The sequence below is a fragment of the Convolutriloba macropyga genome, chromosome 10 (assembly GCF_964194025.1).
Source record: "Convolutriloba macropyga chromosome 10, txConMacr16.3, whole genome shotgun sequence".
NCBI lineage: Eukaryota > Metazoa > Xenacoelomorpha > Acoela > Convolutidae > Convolutriloba > Convolutriloba macropyga.
The window spans coordinates 20,134,910-20,158,519 of NC_134477.1; the positions used below are offsets into that span (position 1 = coordinate 20,134,910).

The window sequence follows — 23,610 nt, forward strand, 5'->3', positions numbered from 1 at the left end:
GGACAAGTACTGAAATACAATTCGAAGAATTGAATGAAAAACTCAGAAGTACTCTACCTGACCAGCAAATCAATTGAACAATGCCAGCCTTGAACAAACACAAACAAAATTATCTCAAAAAATTGAGAAACAAACAATCAAACAAACTGAACAAAAGTATACTCATTGCTAAAACTGAAGCTTTTCAATCTAAGGCAAAATTTTTTCCCTTTCAAAAAACTTATCTAAAAATACGTTCAAAAACCAATTTTTGTTTCTGAAATCGGTCCAGTAGAATATCTGCACGACCTGAAAAAAATTCATTGGCTCTTGAAAACCAATTAACTCGAAAATGACCAAAAAAATTTCAGACAAAAGACAAATCAATTGTAAATTATAAAGAAAGGTCGCTAAAAATTGTGAAAACAGCAAATTGTGAAATTAATTCCAAGCCTTAAAAAATTCATTAGCTCAAAGATCGATAGGCAATAGTTTTTAGAAAAAATTTCAAACTTCAAAAAAAGAAAGTCGTTCTGTTAAACTGTTGAAAGCCATTCAATTGCCCCTAAGCAACTATTTAATAACATACTTTCAAACCATGGATGAAGTATCCTGGCTACTGAGGCAAGAACAACTACACAAAATACAAACGTTTTGAGAAACCTTGAAAAAAATTCCAAATTTTATCAAAACTTCTTAAAGTCGAAAGGTTAAATCGTTGAAAACAAACCCATTGAAACCAAGAACCATGCAGTAACTTTTTACCAGAACCTGGAAAAGGTTTTCTTGCACTTGAGAGAGGACAAACATCGAAAATTGACAAAAAAATAGGAAACTTTAAAAAAAATAGCAGATTTCATCAAGAAAATGCTAAAATTCGAGACATTAAGATGAAAAAACAGTCCGTTGTTACTAAAAACTATGCAGTGCCCTGTTATCAAAACTTAAAGGAGATTGCCTGGTCCCTTAAGCAGGGAAAACTCAAAAAATGACAAATTTTCAAGAAAAACCTAAAAAAAGTTTTGTCAAAAAATTGCTAAAATTTGTGTTATTCAAAAAATTGAAACCTATTCCATGGCCACTGAAAAATTTTCAGTAAATTATTATCCAACCCCTAATGATTTTTTCTGGCCCCTGTTACTCAAAAAACTTGAAAAATGACAAATATCGAAAAGTACGAAAAAAATTGCAATTTTTGTCAAAAAATGTTAAAATTCGTGATGGCAAAAAGTTGAAAACCATTCCATTACAACTAGAAACTATGCAGTATTCTATTATCAAAACGTAGAGGACGTTTCGTGACACCTAGGGCTGAAAAAAATTAAAAAATAACAAATATTTTCAAAAAACCTGAAAAAAATTGAAAAAAAAAATTAGTATCATTTTGCGTGTTTTTGATTGTAGTACCAAAACATATAGCCCATAAAATGGTCATAACAAGCAATTTTGTTTCGCAAAAGGCCTTCAACAACATTTAAAAACTTCAACATAAGACTAATCAAAACAAAAAATCTCGAAAAACATGAAAAAATGCTCCATTTTGAGCCCGAAAACTCCTAAAAAATGACCTTTTAACCCTATATTAAGGCCATGGCAACAGCTGTACCACTCTAAGCACTTAAAGGACTTCTTCTAAAGACCACTTTGGGCCTCTAATGAAACTTAATGCCCGCTGGGCTTTACCTGTTTATCCCGTTTTGAAGGATCAAAGTCATTGAAAAATGTGTGAACACATCTTAAAAAAAAACAACACAGCGCACCAATACAATTCAAATTCTTTGAATTGTATAAACCAAGAGAAGGCCAATAATAGCCCCAGCTATCGCTGTGCGGCTATTAATGAGAGCACTAAAATTTGGTATACTAACATCTTTAAAATCTTTTGTGTCTCCAGAAAATATCCAGTAACCCATCTTCAATCAACCCGACACAGAATTCAATTGAACCCAGCAGATAAAAACAACATGAACTTCCGAAAATGAAAAAGTGCACTATTTATTGAAAAGTCTCGTAAAGGATAGGAATACATTCAATCATTTCTTTGTCTCTGGAAACTATCAGCTGATCCATTTTCAATCCCTAAATTTCATTAGCATAAAAAATTGGTCACCTTTTTTGAAAGAAAAATTGTAGAAACATGAATAAAAAATAGAAATGAAAAGAAGAGACCAAACAGACTCAAATAAAACCCATTGGAGAGCCAATGAGGCCTCTAGTTAGAGACAAAGTGACAGAACGACATAAACTACCAAAAACTGGCAAAATCCAGAAGAACATTAGTAGAAGCCGTTGTATAGATTCAAATATGCCTAAATAGAAAGCCAATGAGACCTATCACAAAGTAAAAAAGAGCAAAAGACAAAAATCTTTCTAAGAAATTGTACATATTTTTTGAAAATCTATGTCACAGTCTTTAAATTTTATTTCAAGTGCGTGAATTACCTCAAATACGCCTCATTAAAGGGCGCAATCCAAGCAACAGCCTTCTTTCAAGATAAATAGGAACAAAAATTTAAAAAGAAAGAGTTACCGTTTAAACAAGAGCAAATATACACCATAAGAACCTAAAGCGACTAACATCGGGAAAATTGCTCTCGAACGACAATCGTGGCAATATAATTTAGAGGCTGTAGCCCAGATATATTTTTTATGGGTGGAAAAACATCCGACCGGGGTGGCATTGGAACCCCCGACCTCCACAGTTCTCGACAGACGCATTAACCATTCGGCTATCAGGCCCCTGTGATTTCCTAGCCTACAATCGTTTTTAATTTAGCAATGAACTTTACTTCGGGGCGAGAGCAATTGAGATCACTCTAAAATGGCGAAGACAAGCGTGAAAAACTCACTTGAGAAGTCAAAGAATGTGCTAAAACAAAAGCGCAAAAACTTCGCATAAAGAGACCCACCCGCTCACTCACAATAATTGCTTCAAACTTCGTTCGAGAGCAATTAAAAACACTTATCACCTTTTAAAAGTATTCGTAAAGAAAAAGACAATAAAATAGCAAAAACATACGTCAAATTGCGCTCGTGAATAAATTTACGCTCAAAACCCAAACTATTTTTAAACACCAATTTTTAACTCTACTTTAAAAGCAGTTTGAAAAAATTTTACACCAAAAAACTAATCTTATCGCTCATCTTACTACTTCAGTGTGATTATAATCAGCTCCAATTAAACTTCTCATTGACAAGAAAAGGTCCAAAAAGTTTGATGAGATCTTTAAGAAAAGAGTTTACAATACAATCCAAATTCTTGATCACCTAAATGATAACCTTTGGTAAGCTGACGGTGGCTATTAAAAACCGAAAACAGTAAAATTTTAGCTGCCCAAAATTTTAATTTCCCCAAGATCCACGAGACTTAAAACGACACGGCTTAAAAAAGGCACAACTATTCAAAAAAAAATATTGCGAAGAAATGTTCAATTAAAAACTAACTAAAGACACCAGGTGAAAAGTTTTGCAACTTAAAAGAAATTCAAAATGTAAATTGATAGGCTAATTTATTTTCAAGGGTGATTCTGACTAGGGTTCAAGGGCATTTGGAGTCAAAGGTATCATCAGTCTGCAGCTTTATAACCCCAACACCACCGCCTAATCTTCTGTAGTTCATAGATCCACAAAGCTTCCAAGAATTCGATTGCGGATCATATTCTTCTACTGTTTTTAAGTACGTAGTTCCGTCGAAACCTCCAACAGCCATTAGAACATCGTTAACTATTGCTAGACCGACACCACTCCTACGTGACGTCATTGCCACAACTGTAGACCACAATTTCGTGAGGGGATTGTATCTTTCGACACTGGACAACTCAGCTACGTCATCTCGCCCTCCAACTGCGTATATCATGTCGTTGTACACAGCACAACCGAGATGTTTTCTTTTCGTGTGCATTGGGGTTTCGGTAGTCCAGCGATTTGATTTGGGGTCATACTTTTCCACTACAAAACGAGCATTCCGGTTAACATCACCTTTCTTCATTTTAAAAGTTTGTGACAAATTTGGGAACAATAAACTAAGCTATCTTTTAGAGTCAAAAATTCAATTCAACTCAAAACTTGATAACAAGCGATCATTTACCTATTTTTACAAGCACAAAAATTCGTGACCCAGGAAACCAACGATTAAAACAATAAGAGGGAAAATACGCAGCATATTCTTAAGCTTTCAAAATATTTGTTACTCGGAAATTGAAATATTGTTATTGTTTAGAGAGTTGTTCAACCTCGACACTATAGTCTGTTATATTTACATAGATTTGATTTACATGAACACGTTTGAACAACTAACTTGAATCTAGAGGCACTTGTCCCTCGGACCCTCCCACAGCATACATGTGTCCTCCGAGGACAGCAAGAGCAACTCCTAATCTGTTAGTGGCCATAGGAGCACACTTAGTCCACCGGTTGCTCTGGGGCTCATACTTCTCCACTATGTTCAGACATGAGATGCCATCTTGACCACCAACTACACACAAGATGCAGTGATTGCTAATTTGTATCCAAAAAAGGAATCAAATTAGACAATAAGCTCGTCCAAACGGGACAGAACCCATGTCCTCAATGGTTAAGAAACTGCTGCTTCATGGCGCAATCGGTTCAACATGAAAAGCCAATTGATCTACATTGTTGTCACCGACTAAGAGGGGACGACGTATTAGAGACCTGAAATTTTTTTGAATCACTCATTGAGCGACGAGCTCAAACTCATTAAAAAATCTTGATAAAGAAATTGCCTGCAAAGGACGCAAGATACCCACATTGATTTTAAATTGACAAAAAAAATAAAACAAAGCCGGCAGATTGCCGGAATAGCTGCGAAAGAATAGACTTGCGTGCCGTATAATAGAGATAGAAATAAATACAGATATAAGTTGAAAAAGTAATCGATGCCGCTCAAAAAGTCATGTAACATTCAGCGATATATTAATAAAGCTTGTTAAAACTCATTGCGCGGAAGCCTTTTCATTAGGGACCTTTATTACACATTTAAGCTACTTTGACCTGAAACTAATACAAATTAAAGTTCAAAAGTAATTTTATTGATAGAGCTAAGTCACGTATGATCAAAACCTAAACACGCAATTGAGCTAAAAACGTTGGCTAAAGAGCGAGACAAATGACGTCACGCGGGTAAATGCCACTAGTGAGAGAAAGAAGTCAATCAGAAAACTTGAATTTCAGCTTTGCTGCGTGAACAAATGTTAAAAAAAGAGCGTCGGACGACGAAACAAAAAAAACATAGCAGGACAAGTCCTGACGTATAATTCTATGAAATCTAATTGACTAAAACAAAAACTAGACCTACAACGGACTGAGTGAATTGGGAGAAACCTTTAAAATCAGATGAAATTAAAAAAAAAACTGGAAATCGATGTCAAATTGCCGCATGTAAACACAAACAACTAGCGAGAAAGAAAATTTGGTTCAAACAAAAAACTAGGCCTAGAATGAACTATGAATTGATTTGGAAAACCATTTATAAAAAAAAATCCGATCCAAAAATCCAAAAAAATAGTAAAAATCAAAGTGAAAATCAAAGTAAACAAAAAACCACTAGCGAGAAAGGGAATTTTTGTTCAAACATCGTTTTCTCACTCTACTTTTAATTAGAGTGAGAAAATTTCAAGCCGCAAAACCACTCGCTTTTTCGCTCCACTTCCTGTTTTGGCGTAATTAAAATCACTACTCCAATTTAACAAAAATCATGAAAATTTGTAAACAGATCTTAAATAAATAAAACATAGCCGGAAAGTTTCTGGAAACGACTCAAAGTAAAAAAAGTGACTATCCTCATTTACCTAAAGCGCATTCTACATATTTATACTTAGCATTTAGAAAACAGGAAAATTATGAGAAATCTGAGAAAAATTGATACACCATCTGATCAAAATCTAATTTTAGATACGACTCCAAAACCCTATTGGGAAAAACCCACTACCACAGGCGGTTTGCAAAAAATCATTAGCAATTGAGACAGCTTCATAAAATTGGTCCTTAAAGAGAAACTCGAGGAAAGGGAAAGCAGATGACGGACAAAACTGAAAACAAATATTCTCTAAAAAAAACTCAACAAATGCTAAATGCTATTTCCAAACAATTCAAACGCGAAAATGTTCATTAAATTATCCTGTACATCAGTCTACTATCCATTGTTTGACGCAGAGATAGAAAGAACAAATGAAATGAAAAACAAACCGGACCTGTAAAAAACAGAATTTTCTAAAATTTATTTAAACAGTTTTCTAATTACCTTTCAAGATGTTAAGCTTTCAAGATTCTTCATAAATATTATTCGGCGCAAACTTTTTATTTTTATTATTATTATTATTATTATTATTATTATTATTATTATTATTATTATTATTATTATTATTATTATAGGTTTACGCACCATTTATAAACTCAAAAGTGCTTTCAAAATCAAAATTTAAATAAAAAAGTTTTCAGTTTTTTGCGATAATCCAATTCATGGGGTATTAGTTTCATCTCAAAAGGCAACTTATTCCATTCGAAAGGAACAGCAAAACTGAAGGATCTTCGCCCAAATGCATTTGTGACATTAGGAACCTTCAAATTGTATGCATATTGGCATCTAGTCACCTTATCATTTTGGAAAACTAATGCGCCCAGATACATCGGAATTTTCCACGGATGGCGAACTAAGCGGTCACCAAAAAGTATAATTTTGTAGAGGATACGTTGTTTCATGGGTAGCCAATGAAGCTCTTTGATATAATTTGCTTTTGGTGAACCAGGTGATAACCTAAAAATGAGACGACATGCTGAGTTCATTATACGCTGTAATTTCTGTATAAAATTCACAGGTAGTCCGTAGTACAGTGAGTTGCAGTAATCTAGTCGCAAGAGAATCATTACCCGAACTAATTCGATCAGCGACTTTCTGTCGACTGTATCTCTGATGGAATGAATTTTTCGCAGGAAATAGTAACATCTATGGCACACGGAACTAACTTGCTTCGCATATGAAAGTCTGGAATCTAAGTTGAAGCCCAATAAAGTAACATTGTTAGAAAAATTGGCATCCGTTGGAAGTTCAATATCGCAATTTAAACTATTCTTTCTACTAACAAACATGTATTCAGTTTTATTCGAGTTTAATCGGAGCTTAGCACCACTGAACCACTTTTGGAGAGTCGTAAGTATCAAATCAAAAGCCCCCTGATTTATCGAAGCATGGTAAACAAAATAGATAAGTGTCATCGGCATAAAAATGATAATTGACATCAAGACGTTTAAACAGAACTTCCAGAGGAACAAGATAGCATGAAAAAAGAACGGGACCTAGAATAGATCCTTGAGGAACACCCGCTTTTATAGTTCTTGGCATCGAATATTCACCATCAATCAACACTTTTTGAGATATTCTACTCAGATAACTATTTAAAAATCTAAGCACTTTATCTTTGAAATCGAAACTTGTTTCAAGAATTGAAAGAAGTAATTCATGATCGAGAGTGTCAAAGGCAGCTGATAGATCAAGTCCAATATAAAAAGTCCTCTTTGTCCTATCTAAATTGAGGAGCAAATCATTTGTAACCTTAGCCAGCGCTGTTTCTGTAGAAAAAAACTTCCTGTAGGCACTTTGGTATTTGCTTAAGAGACTATTCTTTTCAAGGTGTTCACGCATTTGTATGATAGCCGCCCGTTCTAATAGTCTTGAAATGTAATTTAGGTTCGAGATAGGTCGATAATTGGAAAAATCTTATAAAGAAATTAAATGGAAAATTTTTATAAATTATTTCGACGTGTAATATTGATTGACTCTAAAATTGACTGAGTGTGATATTAGCTTCAGATGTTCAAAATGTTTCTGAACAAACTACTTGTTCAGATAATTACGAGAAACACTATTGGTTTAAAAAATTGGACTCTGCTAAAAAAGAAACTGCTTTGAAAAGGCCGCACGTGATCAAAAAATTTTGCTCGCTTAGCAATAGTTTTTTTCACTTTTTCGCTCGCTCTCTCAGAAAATGATATAAACAAAAAGACAGCGCCACAATACAATTAAAAATCTTTGAATTATAAAACATAAACCGACTAATGTCGGAAGAATTTCTCTCGAACGACAAGCGGGTGGGAAAACATTCGACCCCACAAGCTTTACTTTGGAGTGAGAGCAATAGAGATTCTCGAAAATGAAGAACGAAAGCGTGAAAAAGTCACTTGAGAAGTCAAAGAATGTTCTTGAAGAAAAGCGCAAAAACGGTCAAGCGAAAAAGTTGCATTAAAAAAGACCAACACGTCTATAATAATTGCTATCAACTTCGTTCAAGAGCAATTAATTAAACTTTGATGCTGTAAATGTTACCACGTTGTCGAAGAACACCAAGATCTGCTCAATTTAATTTCTTTCATAGTTGCTACAACAACTTCGAATCACGAATCTATTAGGCATAATTATTGAGCGTGTCTTCGGCTATAATTTCCATTTGTTTTAACTCAAATTTTCAGTATTTTAGTCAATATGCCGAGCAACATATGATGCATTTGACTTTTGATAAGCACAATGTAAGGACCTCAAATGTCACCAACCTTTTCCATGCCTTATATTTCGACTCGAAGGAAAAATAACGAACCAATTATAAGAAAACTTCCCTTTTTGTCTTCTTGTTAGCATAACTGATACAGAGGTTAGCTAGCACTTACCTGCATACAAGTAGCCATCTAGTACTGCCACACCCACGCTTGTTCTGCACGTGCTTGTGGGAGCAACGTCTTGACTCCACATGTTTGTGTGAGGGTCATACCTACAGAATACCAGTTAAAACTAACAAACCGACAAACCTCAGACGAATTGGTACTTTGAGTGTATCTAGCTTAATCTTAGGTACGCCAGCCGCACTGGTTAAAATATGGTAGCGAAGAAAAGGGTGTCCTAATGCCCTCGGGAGAAGCATCTCAGAGTTTCTTCACATATTATAACATAGCCGGCATATTGCCGGAATAGCTCCGAAAGAATAGACCTGCGTGCCATATAATAGAGATAGAAACAGATACAGATCTAAATTGAAAAAAAATCGACGCCGCTCAAAAAACTAGGCTACAAAACATTCAGCGAAAAATTAATAAAGCTTATTAAAATTCATCCCACAGAAGCCTCTTATTAGGGTCCTTTACTGCACATAGGAGTTCCTTTGACCTTAAACAAATTCAAATTAAACTTTAAGTTTTAAAGTGCAAAATTTTATTGAGTGAGGTAAGTCACGTATGATCAAAATCTAATCACGCAAAAAACTTTTGCTAAAGAGAGTGCGAAATGACGTCACGTGCGCAAACGCCGTTAGAGAGGAAGAAGTCATTCAGAAAAATTGACTTTTCAGCTTTGCTGTGTGAACAAATGTAAAACGAAAAAAGAGCGTCAGACGACGAAACAAAAAAACATAGCAGGACAAGTCCTGACGTACAATTCAAAGAATTTTCATTGACTAAACAGAAAAATCACCAAGAATGGACTATGAGTGAATTGAGAAAACCATTTTTATAAAAATCAGATAAAAAATAAGAAAAAAACAGAAAATCAAAGTCAAAATTCCGCATGTGAACAAAAAACCACTAGCGAGAAATAAAAATTTAACTCAAACAAAAAAACTAGGCCTAGAATGAGCTGCGAATGGATTGGGAAAACCATTTAGAAAAAAATCCGATCCAAAAAATCGAAAAACAGTAATAATCAGAGTGAAATTGCCGCATGTGAACAAAAAACCACTACCGAGAAACTGAATTTTTGTTCAAACACCATTTTCGCACTCTACTTTAAAAACATACCCGGCAGATTGCCGGAAAATAGCCACCGTTGATTCCAATAAGCATGATTGGGATTGAAAGAATAGAAGATATTGAAAGAAAAAAGATTGTACAAAAACATTTTTTAAGTGCGATTTATTTTGAAGGCATTTCGTAGTTGAACATACTTCTGTTTCTTAGAGAGAGGTTAGAGGGGCTACTATCAATACCAATAAGCATATGAGATGGTAACTAAGACTTGTAGGAACGACGTTCAAATAGCGGGCATCTAAAATTGGGCTTTATGGGTTTATCCCGTTTCTATTTCTGACTTCAATTTTTATACTGACTCTGTTCATTTTGAATTGCTTTGCTGAGCAACTGATGTTCAAATTCACTTTAAGCATAATGAGAGAAGAGAGAAACTAGCCTAGAGAAGTCAAAAAGATTTTACGCAAAATGTCGAAAAAGCGGCAAAATGGATAAAGCGAAAAAAAGTTCGACGAAGTAAAAAAAATAGGAGCGCTATAATAGCCGGCTAAGATGATGGCGGGTATTAATTAGAGCGAAAAAAATTCACTTCGCAAAACCACTAGCTTTTTCGCTCCATTTCCTGTTTCGGCGTGACCAAAATCACTACTCCAATCTGACTTCAAAAATGTGTGAACAGATCTTAAAAAAAAGACAGCGCCCCAATACAATTCAAATTCTTTGAATTGTAAAAAAACCAAGAGCACCGCAATATAGCTACGCTCAGCTTACAGCTTCGCAGCCAGAACAAAAGGAAAAGTCAAATTACTCAAGCGTGCGAAAGAGTAATTTTCTACAAAATGGCAAAACGGTCGAGCCAAAATTTAGCATAAGAAAGGCACTCGTTTACCATAATTGATTCAAAAAGTTCGAGAGCAATTGACAAGGCTCAATTTAAAAATCAATAAAGATTATTTCCATCAGGTTATATTTCGATTGCTTCCCCCATTCCCATCATGCAGGCAATTCAGAATCAGTCAAATCATTTCATATGACGTGGCAAATTACAAGCAACATTTTCAACTCAACTCTCTGAGAAGCAACTGCGCAACTTTCTACAATTAAAGAGACACACTGAGCGTAAACACACATCTTGATTGAGGCTAACCTTTCAATACTGTTGAGGTAGCTGGCACCATCATGTCCACCCACTGCATAAAGAAGTCCATCCAGTACAGCCACTCCAACTCCACATCGTCTCTTGCACATAGAAGTGGCCATCCTCCACTCTTTAGTGACAGGGTCATATCTCTCCACTGAGGAGATCGCATCCCCACTACACCATCCACCCACTATAGCAAACATCTGTATTTCAATACATCAATCTTTGAACACATCACTATTCGCATCGATATTTGAAACGTCAATATTTTAAACAAACCGACTAATGTCGGAAGAATTGGTCTCGAAAGACACGCGGGTGGAAAAATATGTACCGAAAAATATGTGTGGAAAAATAAGGCCGACTGTGCTATTTCGGCCTTATTTTTTCTATGCTGCAACCGACTTTATAGCAACAAGCTTTACTTAGGAGTGAGAGCAATAGATATCACTCAAAAATGAAGAACGAAAGCGTAAAAAAGTCACTTGAGAAGTCAAAGAATGTTCTAGAAGAAAAGCGCAAAATGGTCAGGCGAAGGATTGGCATAACAAAAAGACCAACAATTGCTATGAACTTGTTCAAGAGCAATTAATCACAACAGCAAAGAATCAATATTCGATTAGTCTGATCACTATGATATGTGCAACATTGAAAGAGTCGTTCGCAAATATGGATGCTGAATTAACTGGCAAAATCTACTTCAACAAAATAGGGACTGAAAATATGGTTCTCAAAATCAAAACCAAAGTGACTGTGTCAATACCCAAGCCTCAACTACATCTTATAGTGAAAACACCACGTATTTTGCTTTATCTGAGTGCTCAAGTGAACTGATAGCTTTTACTGGCTCATTGCCAGTAGATATCAAGTACGCCTTGCAATTCTGAAGCAAAACTAATTATGTATAAAGTCGATCGATAAAACATATTTAAGTAAACGCATATAAAAAAATTAATCGAAGATTTTGATAGCATTAGTAATTGTTATAGAAACTGGTCCTTCGCGTAGGAATTATTAGCTTAAGTTGAACCTAAGCCTCAGCAACACAGTGATGATCAGAAATAGCAACATAAATTCGTAGCATGACAACTCCTGGACCACAATTCTAGGCCTAAAAAACGAGACCTCAAAAAATACACCTGGAATTCGAAAATCATTTTGAAAAAGGGACAAAAAATGGGAAAAGCCGCTAAAACTAAATTCACATCGCCACGCCTGACCAAAAACTAAAACAAAAAAAACGTAACCGGATAACGTTTAATGAATTGCTCTCAAAGGACTGGCTATGGGGTTGGCTTTTGGTCCACTGAGAACATCGTTTAGATTACAGTATTATGCCTCATAAGCAAACTATAAAGACATACATTAAAGAAAATACGTGACAACCCAACAAATAAAACAACGAAACGGGCCAACTCAGAAATTCGCCAATAATTTTTTTAAAATTAAATAGTGTCGAAGCCTTTAGCATCTTCAAAAACGCAATAGCTGCGAACTCAAATACTAAGTAGAATCAAGCTTCCTTAGCAACCAATTGGAGCTCTCATTAATGGCAATAAGTGATAAGGCAACAAAAATAATAACAAATGCGAACACAACTTAAAAACTAACTAATACTTTAAAATAACACGTGAGCTCAAAGCCATGATAACCAGTAGCTATCAATGGGAGAAAAAAATAAGCCTACTGATACCTCATTGTAAAGCCTGCCACTAGTGGGATTAACTATTACAACAGCAAACAGCAATAAAAACGGGGAACACACTTATGCCTCATTATCAGCTGATGATGCATATCATTAATGAGATTAAGCGAAAAGACAACAGTAACAACACCAAAAACGGTCAGGAAATCGTGGCCAAAATTATAACCACAAATAGTGTTTAAGTCATAAAAAGCACTAGCTGCCCATTGAGTGATTCAGACAATGGCCACTAGACGCAATTAGAACATGTGTTTTCAATTGCATTTAAGAGAAAAAAAAGCGATATTAGAAGTCAAATTACAACATGCAAAAATTACTCAAAAAAGTGGAAAAAAGTGTAAACAGACCTTAAAGAAATGACAACCATTACAATCCAAATACTTTGGATTAAAAAACCAAGAGGTCACGAATATCTCGCTATTAATAACGTTTTTTAATTTCGAAGCAAGTAGCTATTGTAAGAAATTTGAGCCCTATAGATATCAAAAACACAAAACAAGCCTGTACAGCAGACTCAGAACAAGTTTTTTTTTAAAAAAAAACATACCCAGCAGATTGCCGGAAAATAGCCGCCGTTGATTCCAATAAGCATGAATCGGATTGACAGAATAGAAGATATTGAAAAAAAAGATTTTTGTACAAAAACATTTTTTAAGTCCGATTTAATTTGATGGCAGTTCGTAGTTGAACATAACGTACTTCTGTTTATTAGAGAGAGGCTACAGGGGCTACTATCAATACCAATAAGCATTAGAGAGAGGCAACTAATGCTTATAGGAACGAGGTTCAAATAGCGGGCATCTAAAATTGGGCTTTATGGGTTTATCCCGTTTCTATTTCTGACTTCAATTTTTATACTGACTCTGTTCATTTTGAATTGCTTTGCTGAGCAACTGATGCTCAAAATCACTTTTAGCAGAATGAGAGAAGAGAGAAACTAGCCTAGAGAAGTCAAAAAGATTTCACGCAAAATGTTGAAAAAGCGGCAAAATGAGGTAAAGCAAAACATTTTTTTATTCGACGAAGTAAAAAAACATAGCAGGACAAGTCCTGACGTACAATTCACAGAATTTTCACTGACTAAACAGAAAAACTAGACCTAGAATGGACTATGAGTGAATTGACAAAACCATTTTAAAAAAATCAGATAAAAAAATTAAAAAAAAAAACAAAAAATCAATGTCAAAATGCCGCATGTGAACAAAAAAACCACTAGCGAGAAATGAAAATTTAATTCAAACAAAAACTAGGCATAGAATGAGCTGTGAATGGATTGGGAAAACCATTTAGAAAAAAATCCGATCCAAAAAATCGAAAAAACAGTAAAAATCAGAGTGAAATTGCCGCATGTGAACAAAAAACCACTACCGAGAAACAGAATTTTTGTTCAAACACCATTTTCGCACTCTACTTTAAAATTAGAGCGAAAAAAATTCAAGCCGCAAAACCACTCGCTTTTTCGCTCCATTTCCTGTTTCGGCGTGACCAAATTCACTACTCCAATTTGACTTCAAAAATCATGAAAATGTGTGAACAGATCTTAAAAAAAAAACATAGCATGACAAGTCCTGACGTACAATTCAAAGAATTTTCATTGCCTAAACAGAAAAACCAGACTTAGAATGGACTATGAGTGAATTGAGAAAACCATTTTAAAAAAAAATCATTTAAAAAATAAGAAAAAAAAACAAAAAATCAATGTCAAAATGCCGCATGTGAACAAAAAAACCACTAGCGAGAAATGAAAATTTAATTGAAACAAAAAACTAGGCCTAGAATGAGCTGTGAAGGAATTGGGAAAACCACTTAGAAAAAAATCCGATCCAAAAAATCGAAAAAACAGTAAAAATCAGAGTGAAATTGCCGCATGTGAACAAAAAACCACTACCGAGGAACCGAATTTTTGTTCAAACACCATTTTCGCACTCTACTTTAAAATTAGAGCGACAACAATTCACGCCGCAAAACCACTCGCTTTTTCGCTCCATTTCCTGTTTCGGCGTGACCAAAATCACTACTCCAATTTCACTTCAAAAATCATGAAAATGTGTGAACAGATCTTAAAAAAAAAAGACAGCGCCCCAATACAATTCAAATTCTTTGAATTGTAAAAAAAATAGGAGCGCAATAATAGCCGGCTGAGAAGATGAGGCGGCTATTAAAAATGAACGAAGACTACAAAAACTACAACTTACACTGGTTCCAAAAGTGCATGAGAGAAAACATCAATAAGTAATAGTTAGAGAGGTACTTTTGTAGATACCTCTTGCTTAGTATACCGGGCAGCAGTAAGACTAGGCCTAGTTGAAACGAAGTTTAATCATATCAATCGAAATAAGCAAAACAGAGTGACTTCGCAAATAAACTATTTTTTTGTAAACTCAAATTGAACAAAGCATTCGAAACAAGGAATTGATAGCAAAATCCCAAAATTTATCACAGAAACAACGGCAATTAAACACAGAAAATGAAATGAAAAGATTTTCATAAGCGCAAATTTTATCAGAGCCCGCTTGCTTTGTTTAAATCTCAGTTTATTGCCGAAAGATTTACAATTCAGACTACTACACAATTAAAAGACCCAGACTACCACACTTGAATCTAAAAAACAGAATTCGTTTTCCGCTTAACTAAGTCCCCTATCTAAGTTGATCGAGGGTGCATTTCACATTTAAAGCTTCTGTAAACTTTGACATGAAGCAATTGGTAAAAAACTTTTCAGTAGAAATATTTTTAGTCGTCACCCAATTCAGCAGACAAAGTTATGTTAAACAGCGGAAGTTGAAAACTTCACTCAACAAAATTTCGAAATTCACCGTGTGAAGAATTTAACTCTTCATCAACTTAACCAAAACTATGTTATGAAACAATCCTGTCTTTTCTCTCTAATCTTTGCAAAGTTCTCCTCTTCTAGTATGGCAAAAACGTTAAAACTTAGCCGGTAGATTGCCGGAAAATAGCCGCCGTTGACGCGCTTGATGCACATTGGGATTGAAACAGAAAAAAGAAGAGAAATTGACCGAATGTTTTTGTTTCTTTTTCAATGTCCAAAAGAGTTCTAATTGCGTGTGCTGTTCCAGTTGAATTCTAAAACTATACTTAATTCAGCTTCTAAACTTAAAGCTTATAAGCTTAAAACCAATGTCAGTTAGCAAAGACTCCAATGAACTTTGATAACTTTATTCTCAATGACTTCTAATTTTGATTTTTTTGACTTTGACAGTATTCTCCGCATTGCGTAATGGAACGCGTGAAAGAAATTAAAACCCATTCAATTGAAATATTGAGTGAAGTAAGACAGAAGTCAAACGTGAAAATCGTGAAAAGAAAAACGTAATCAAAATGTAAAGCGAATTAAAAAACATAGCAGGACAAGTCCTGACATACAATTCAAAGAATTCTCATTGACTAAACAAAAAACTAGACCTAGCACGGACTAGGGGTGAATTGGGAAAACCTTTTCTAAATAAATCAGATAAAAAACAGAAAATCAATGTCAACATGCCCAGGCTACCAAAAAACCACTAGCGAGAAATCAAAATTTAGTTAAAATAATATTCGCCTACAATTAACTGAGTGGATTGGGAAAGCAATTTAGAAAAAAATTAAGTCCAAAAAATCCAAACAGTTACAATCAGAATGAAATTGCCGCATGTGAACCAAAAATCACTAGCTAGAAAGAAACTTGGTTCAAACAAAAAACTAGGCCTGGAATAAAATATGAGTAGATTGGGAAAAACTTTTATGACGAGCTTGATGCATAAAACAGAAAAGCAAAAAAAAATTGCATTTTTTTCTGTCTGTTTTTCAGTGTCAAAAAAGTTCTAATTTGTCGTGCAGTTTCAGTTAGATTCTAAAAGTATACTTAATTCAGCTTTTAAACTTAAAGCTAATAAGCTTAACACCTATGTCAGTTACCAAAGATTCCAATGAACTTTGATAACCTTATTCTCAATGACTTATGATTTTGATCTGTTGACTTTGACAGTATTAACCACATTGCGTAACTGAATGCGTGAAAGAATTTAAAATCCATTCAGTTGAAACAGTGAGTGAAGTAGGTCAGAAGTCAAACCTGCAAATCGTAAAAGGCGATCAAAATGTAAAGCGAATTCAAAAACATAGGACAAGTCCTGACGTACAATTCAAAGAAGTTTCATTGACTAACCAAAAACCTAGACCAAGAACTATGAGTGAATTGGAAAAACCGAATCGCGAAAATCAGATTCAAAAAATTTTTAAAAAATCAATGTCAAAATGCCGCATGTTAGCAAAAAATCACCAGCGAGAAAGTGAAGTTTGGTTCTAACAACGTTTTCTCACCCACTTTAAAAATAGACTGAAAAAATTTTACGCGCAAAACCACTCGCTTTATCGCTCCACTTCCTGTTTCCGCGTAACCAAAATCACTACTCCAATTTGATTTCAAAAATCATGAAAATGAGTGAACAGATCTTAAACAGCGCCCCAATACAATTCAAATTCTTTGAATTGTAAAAAAACAGCGCCCCAATACAATTCAAATTCCTTCAACTGTAAAAAAAGGAGAGCGCCTAAATAATAGCCGTTGAGAGGCTGGCGGCGGCTATTAATTACCACTAAAGCCATCTATTCTTTCAAAGAGTACTGAAACTGTGAATATGGGTGGTCTAACAAGTTTTGGAACCCAGTGAAAATCCGTAAAACCAATACCTACACTTGAAAACATTTAACTCACGAAGCGCAAAATGATAACAGCACACTTTGGAAAAGTCATATAGAAGGAACCCGCAAATCGAACGAGGGGGTCTCCTGACAGTTAAGGCCTTCAAAAGTTATCTATTTTAATCATACTCCTGCTATTTTTTTGCTAATAAACTGAATGCCAAATACTAGTAGCGCAAAAACCTATAAACTCGAGAAAATGACAAACTACCGAAAGAAAATTCACTGGAAAATTTCAAACTAACCTTGTAGTCAACATGTAACAAATTTACGATTGACAATCTTGTCTTCTTATTCCGTCTCCAGTTGATTTCTTTTGCTTGCTATCATATTCTAATCTGGAAACTAGCTTCAGTGTTATTTTGAGAACTTTTAATAATCAACTTCTATCTCCAATTAAACATATTGCTACAGAAACCAAGAACAACTTTAAATTTAACTGAAACGTCTCAACAGCTTAACTGCATAAAAATCTGCATATAAATCACAAACGAATTTGAAAATAAACTTTATACTAAACAGTTAACCTTTTAAACTTAAGCTCTAGGCTTAACTATTTTTCTGAAAAAAATTGCACTAAAAGTTTCATCTTTGCAATAAACAAGATTTAATCTGTCCGTGACCACTTTGCTAAACATCTGAAAATTGACCCCCTACGCTCTGCTCTTTACTATGTTATGTATTCTATTTAGCAGAATCCTTATTCTTTCAGCTCTATCTCCTAATTAAGCTTCACTAAACTGCGTGACTCGTCTATGACCTGAACATCCTAAACTTCGCTGGTCTTTGGGCATTTATTGGGCGAAGACTCATTATCATCCTGGGTAAGTTTAACTTGGTCGGATACTGGCGCATTTTCAATTGAACTCATACCGGCAAAGAGGACTTCGCCTCGTCTCACTGGCTTTCGAGGTCTGGTCCTGGGTCCCTCCATTTGAGCGCGCTCATTTGGCAGAAGTAAGTAATTCTTAGCCTCATCAACCAAATCACGACAATCTTCATCATTTTTGACAAGAACATCCGAGCTGACACTGACCAGGAATTTTGGCGACATGAGACAGAATCGTACATTGCCAAGAACTTGTGATAAATAGGAACGACGATTCGTAAGATCGAACTTGACCCACTGCATGACTGCGTTAAACACTTGCTCTTCATTTCTGACGTTGATTTCGTCACTCGAAATGATTCCAATCAACTGCTCTTTTGATAGAAGCAGAAACTCGTCGCTTTGCATCACCTAAATTAAATCCTGTTTACAATTTGTAGCCTGAAGGCAAGCAATAGCGCCACCCATAAGTGAATACAATACCAAATCGTTCAATCCGGTATCCACCTCTTGAGCTGCCGGTCGAAAAGTCAACATTCAGTATAGAATTTATTCGCATTTCCATTTTAATTCATATCTACATGAGAGCATTTACAGGGCTTCGCATACTTTCGCACGGACGTATAATGAAAACATCGATTTCCCATCACTTAAAGCGGCTTCCATGCTGATTCTTATCCCACCCAACCCTCCTTACCCCAAAAATCAGCTCTGACTTTGGGGACAGCTTAGAAGGAGCGGCATTGTTTGCTTTACGTCTACTCACATCCTGTATGTTGTTGTATGTGTACTTGTCGGCTACCCTTAGCAGTTCCCTACAAGAGTGGGTATCGGCGAATGCCCTGATTCCCAGGCAGTTTGTAGGATCCAGTTGCTTCTTCAAAAACTCACAGCACACTTCCAAAACCTAAAACAGACCTCTAAAGCGGTTCTACTATTAATTTTAACGCCCGCACTTTGTGGGACTTTGTAGCTCCTATTCCAATTTAAACCTTAATTGCAACCCTTTCCCCAAAATCTGGGTGGATATCGTCTGGCAGGATCTTCAATTGTACCCCGAATTGAAAAGACACATTACATGCGAAATAGAAGAGCTATATAGGTCAGAACGATGAATTTAAAGTAATAATTTAATAATAAAGGAACATGTTGACAGAAAAAAAGATTCAAGTCACCAACTGAAAAGCTCGAAAATGTCAATGAAGATTAAACCTCTTCAATCTGTAGAAGGCAAGCAGCTGGGAGGAGCACTTGGACGTTTGTTATTTCCACAACAATGGAGCCAGTGTAGCAGAAATCTATCAAGGCTTCCACGGCTGCCGAGTCCACTTCATTGATGACAATTTCGTCTTTGTGCGTCTCTACAAAGTTACAAACATGGATCAGTTCAAATAGCCGACTAACAGAAATGGCAATATAAAAATACTGCATGCTGTTGAGACTAAGCAATCAGCAGTCGTATCAATTTTACGAATACCAAAATGACGACTGATGTTAAATTACCACATACAAGTTGCACCAAAGCATTTAACGAAAAACAGCAAGCCAAAATAAACAAAATCAATCATTAAGTTAATTTTCATTAATATTAGTGCGACTTACCAGCAAGATTGTTGGTGAACATTGCTTTGAAATAGGGTGAGCATCCAGATAGAACCAATTTGTGGGCAACAATGGCAGATTCATTCACTCGAATTGTTACATCGCAGAGCGACCAATTTCTCCTCATCACATTTAGTTCTTTCAAAAATCCCCGGGAATGTTTTTCCGACGTGTATGCCATCTTCTAAACACAATAACTAGATGAGCTGAGAGTTGTTATAGTTATTATGTAATTGTAGCGCATATAAAAATATACCTATATAAATTTTTCAATAAAATGAAATTGAATTTATGGACAAAAAAAACAATTAGTCAATGGATCATTAATTAGTCGTACAAATTGAATTAAATTATCGAGCTATTTGGGAGCATTTTTATTTTAGTTTTCTTTGTCTTTTATTCGAATTTCGTTCATTTCCTTTTACATATTAACAGTCAAATTGAACAGAATTACACCGCTAACAAAAATTCTGATTAATAGTGAAATAAATTGCAACATCCATAAAGGAACACCCTCTCCCCGCTTAGATCATACCGTAATTGCATACCATAAATTAGATCATACCGTAATTGCATACCATAAATTAGATCATATATCATAAAGGGAGCCAAAACTTAGTTTGGAGAAGGTTATACTTCGTGAAACGAAAACGAGACGACAACGGGAAAGACCCAGAGCACCAAGACACAAATAAATGTATCCAACTTAAAATATATTGTTTTAAAAATTAACCTGTTGATTTGACGATGGCTCAACCATTGTCACGTCACACGCGGATAAATCGACTGCAGATGTCGTCATGGCACAAGCTGACTTGATTCTCTGTTCGAACAATTCGATAAATATCAGCACTTGAACCAGACTGACCACAGATATCTTAAAAAGAGATCAGACACAGTTTAATAATCAGGCAAATTGGAAATATCAAGAAGGTATAGTCGACAGATAAGATCTGTTTACGGGAGATAACCCTGCTACATGTGTAGCAAATTCTCATGGTTTGCTATAGAGAGAGAGTTTAGGCTTTAATGAGTTTTTCACTGGGGTTTTCACTCTTCATTTACGGGTGAGCTGACTTTCTGCACTGGGTTGCAATTTCCACAACTTCAATTAACCGCCCATGAACACAGATTAACCTCCGAATAGTCATTGTGAAAGTAATTCCAATACAATTTAGTGTGATAATTTTTGTCTTATTGTTCGCGGTTTACTTTTCCTACTTATAGTCTTATGTTAAGTAACTGGCTCTTTTCCAAAAATTTTCGTCGTCTTTCATAGTTCTGGTTTTTGGTATCATGATTTGCTTGTTTGGTCTTGTACTTGAGAGACCTTCAACGTTTTTGTTTAATTTAATTGGAATTTTGATGTTGTGATTTCCATTTAGCTCCGATATTAGCATCAATAAGACATGCAATTCGAAGAAGTGTAAAGTGGAAGCAATTCAAGTTCTCTTTTTTGTCCTTTGTAGCTTTTGGAACTGTTGCTTAGTGTCCATGATGTAGCTTTCCTTTGATTTATTGATGTGGTTTATTGATTTATTGATGCGCTCTATTAATTTGGTTTCAGTTTCATTTGCGAACCTCGTAGGTGAGGCTTAGCTTATGACAGGTATAACATATCCAACTATATAACATAGGTATAACACATATAACATAGGTATAATAGATCGGCAACTTTGAAGTTACTATTATTTCTCGACACAGTGTACAAAAAGTTTGATAATGAAGCGATCAAAGACCTAAGTATCTTATCTTGAATTTGCAAAAGCTTTTGACACTGTACCACATAATACTCTGATAGAAAAGCTTTATAACATTGGCGTTGGAGGGAAGTGAATTCAATTGATATCGTCGTATCTAACGAATCGCAATGTGTAAAAATCAACAATGAGGTATCTGATTTGATAGAAGTCACCAGTGGTGTCCCACAGGGTTCTATATTAGGACCTCTTCATCATTATTTTCATCAACGACTTGCCTGAACACCTAACTGAAGTAATTTGCTATGGCTTTGCTGACGATATGAAACTGATAAATGAGAAGCAATGCAATACTGAAACCGCAGTTTCTAGTTTGTCAACTTGGTGCAAAGAAAATTAAATGAGACTAAATTATAACGAACCTCACCTCCTGATCATCAAGGGAAATATAACGGCGTCTACTGACAACCATAAGCTAGGTCAAGTGAAAAATCAGCGAGACCTTGGGCTCCAAGTTTCAGAAAACCTAAATTGGAATGAAAACTGCTCCTTTAGAAAACGAAAAGGTTTATGAGCTTTTTTCAAGCTTAAAAGAAATATTTCTCAAAAGTGTGATCAGAAATCTAAACTGAACGCTTATTTAGGTTACTTTGTAGCGATAGTTACATATTGCTCAAAGACATGGTTTCCGAATAAGTCGCAAATGAAAGAAATTGAAAAGTTACAAAAAATTTCCAAAACTGGATTTTGAGCGAAAAGCAGAGCTATAAACAGCGACTTGTTACCTTGAATTTGTTGCCTCTCAGCCTTTATATTGAAAAGCACGACTTATTATACCTTATTGCTGTAAAAAAGGTAAGTACGATGTTCAACTATTGAACTTAGACAGTATTCAGGAAAGTACCACTCGTCAACATAGCCGAGGAGAACTACAAATAAACAAAAATGGATTAGTAAAAAGCGACGAAAATTTTTTCCACCGGACAAAAGTTCTCTACAATTTAGTGCTCAAAGTTTAATCAAATTATGGTAGAAGCTTAAATGAAAATACAATGTCAAAATTTTTTGGCATTATGTGTGCAATCAGTACACAGAGGAAAACAAATGCACTTGGCGCATTGTATGCAAGTGTGGATACTGCAACATTAATCAGAAACTTATGAATCTGGACAATTGAACGGGAGCAACATCCTGAAGAACCAACTTCGAAGCCTAATATACCACCACCACCACCACCACCACTAATACTACTACAACTACTGTTTCAACACTTTTATTCCAAATATGAAATAAAGGCACGGTTGGCAACAAATACAAACAAAACAAGAAGAGTTATTTGTTTGGTTATTCTGTGAAGTGCTGTACGACGAAATTGTTGAAGGCATTCTTTGACCCGGTTGCTGCTTTCTCCTGCAATCTGGTGAACGGTACTTTGTTTCGTACACAGTCTCCTTCGATTTGACTCATCCACATTTTCCGTTGCCCCCCAGGAGCGCGTCTAGCATGGACGTATTGATCGGGCGGGTCCCAATCGAAGGCACTGCGGGCTAATCTTCCTGGTTCCATTCTCTGGATGTGTCCGTACCATTTTATCCGTTTGAGCATGATCATCGTGGATAGTTGGGGCATTCGTGATCTTGACATAATTTCTTCGTTCGTTGCTTTCTCCAGATATGACACACGTAGAATTCTCCGAAGACAACCACAGTGGAAACTCTCAAGTTTTCTCTCCATTAATTTCGAAAGAGTCCAAGTCTCTGAGCTGTACAGCACGGCTGATAAAACGAGTGCTTTGTACAAATTGCACTTGAGGTGCACGCTGAGCTGCTTGCTCTTCCAGAGATTTTGGAAGTTAGCAAACCGTTGTCTACCTTCTGCAAGTTTGCAATTGACTTCCTGCAGGTCTCCATGCTTGAGGCTGACATATGATCCGAGATACTTGAACGCTTCTATGTTTTCAAACTCGTTTCCGAGAACATCTTGTACTTTGCAGGAAAACACGCGTGGGCAACTGCTTTAGGTTTGCCACAGTATCTCGATTGGTGAACTTTTCGGCCATTGACTGTTTTGAACTTTCTTTCACTCTTGTCACAGGTAAGGCTCGCCTCTAGTTGCTCGAACTTTGACTTGTCGACGACATTCTTTGACAAACCGGCTTTGCAGAATCTTGTTTGGTGCACCTTGCGTCCGGTAACTGTACTGAATT

The 23,610-nt window shown here is 35.6% G+C and overlaps 1 protein-coding gene across 1 annotated transcript; it reads right to left on the bottom strand.

Moving 5' to 3' along the window:
- Nucleotides 1-3,393: 3,393 nt before the first annotated feature.
- On the bottom strand, nucleotides 3,394-20,575 carry LOC142348812 (kelch-like protein 20). Its single transcript, XM_075400333.1, has 9 exons — nucleotides 20,438-20,575; nucleotides 19,705-19,888; nucleotides 19,315-19,463; nucleotides 18,869-19,009; nucleotides 18,147-18,513; nucleotides 10,871-11,054; nucleotides 8,656-8,756; nucleotides 4,277-4,453; nucleotides 3,394-3,927 (listed from the first exon to the last, which is right to left on the bottom strand). The coding sequence occupies exons 1-9, from the start codon at nucleotides 20,504-20,506 to the stop codon at nucleotides 3,518-3,520; spliced, it is 1,782 nt and encodes a 593-aa protein (XP_075256448.1). The 5' UTR covers nucleotides 20,507-20,575; the 3' UTR covers nucleotides 3,394-3,517.
- Between the last annotated feature and the right edge of the window lie 3,035 nt (nucleotides 20,576-23,610).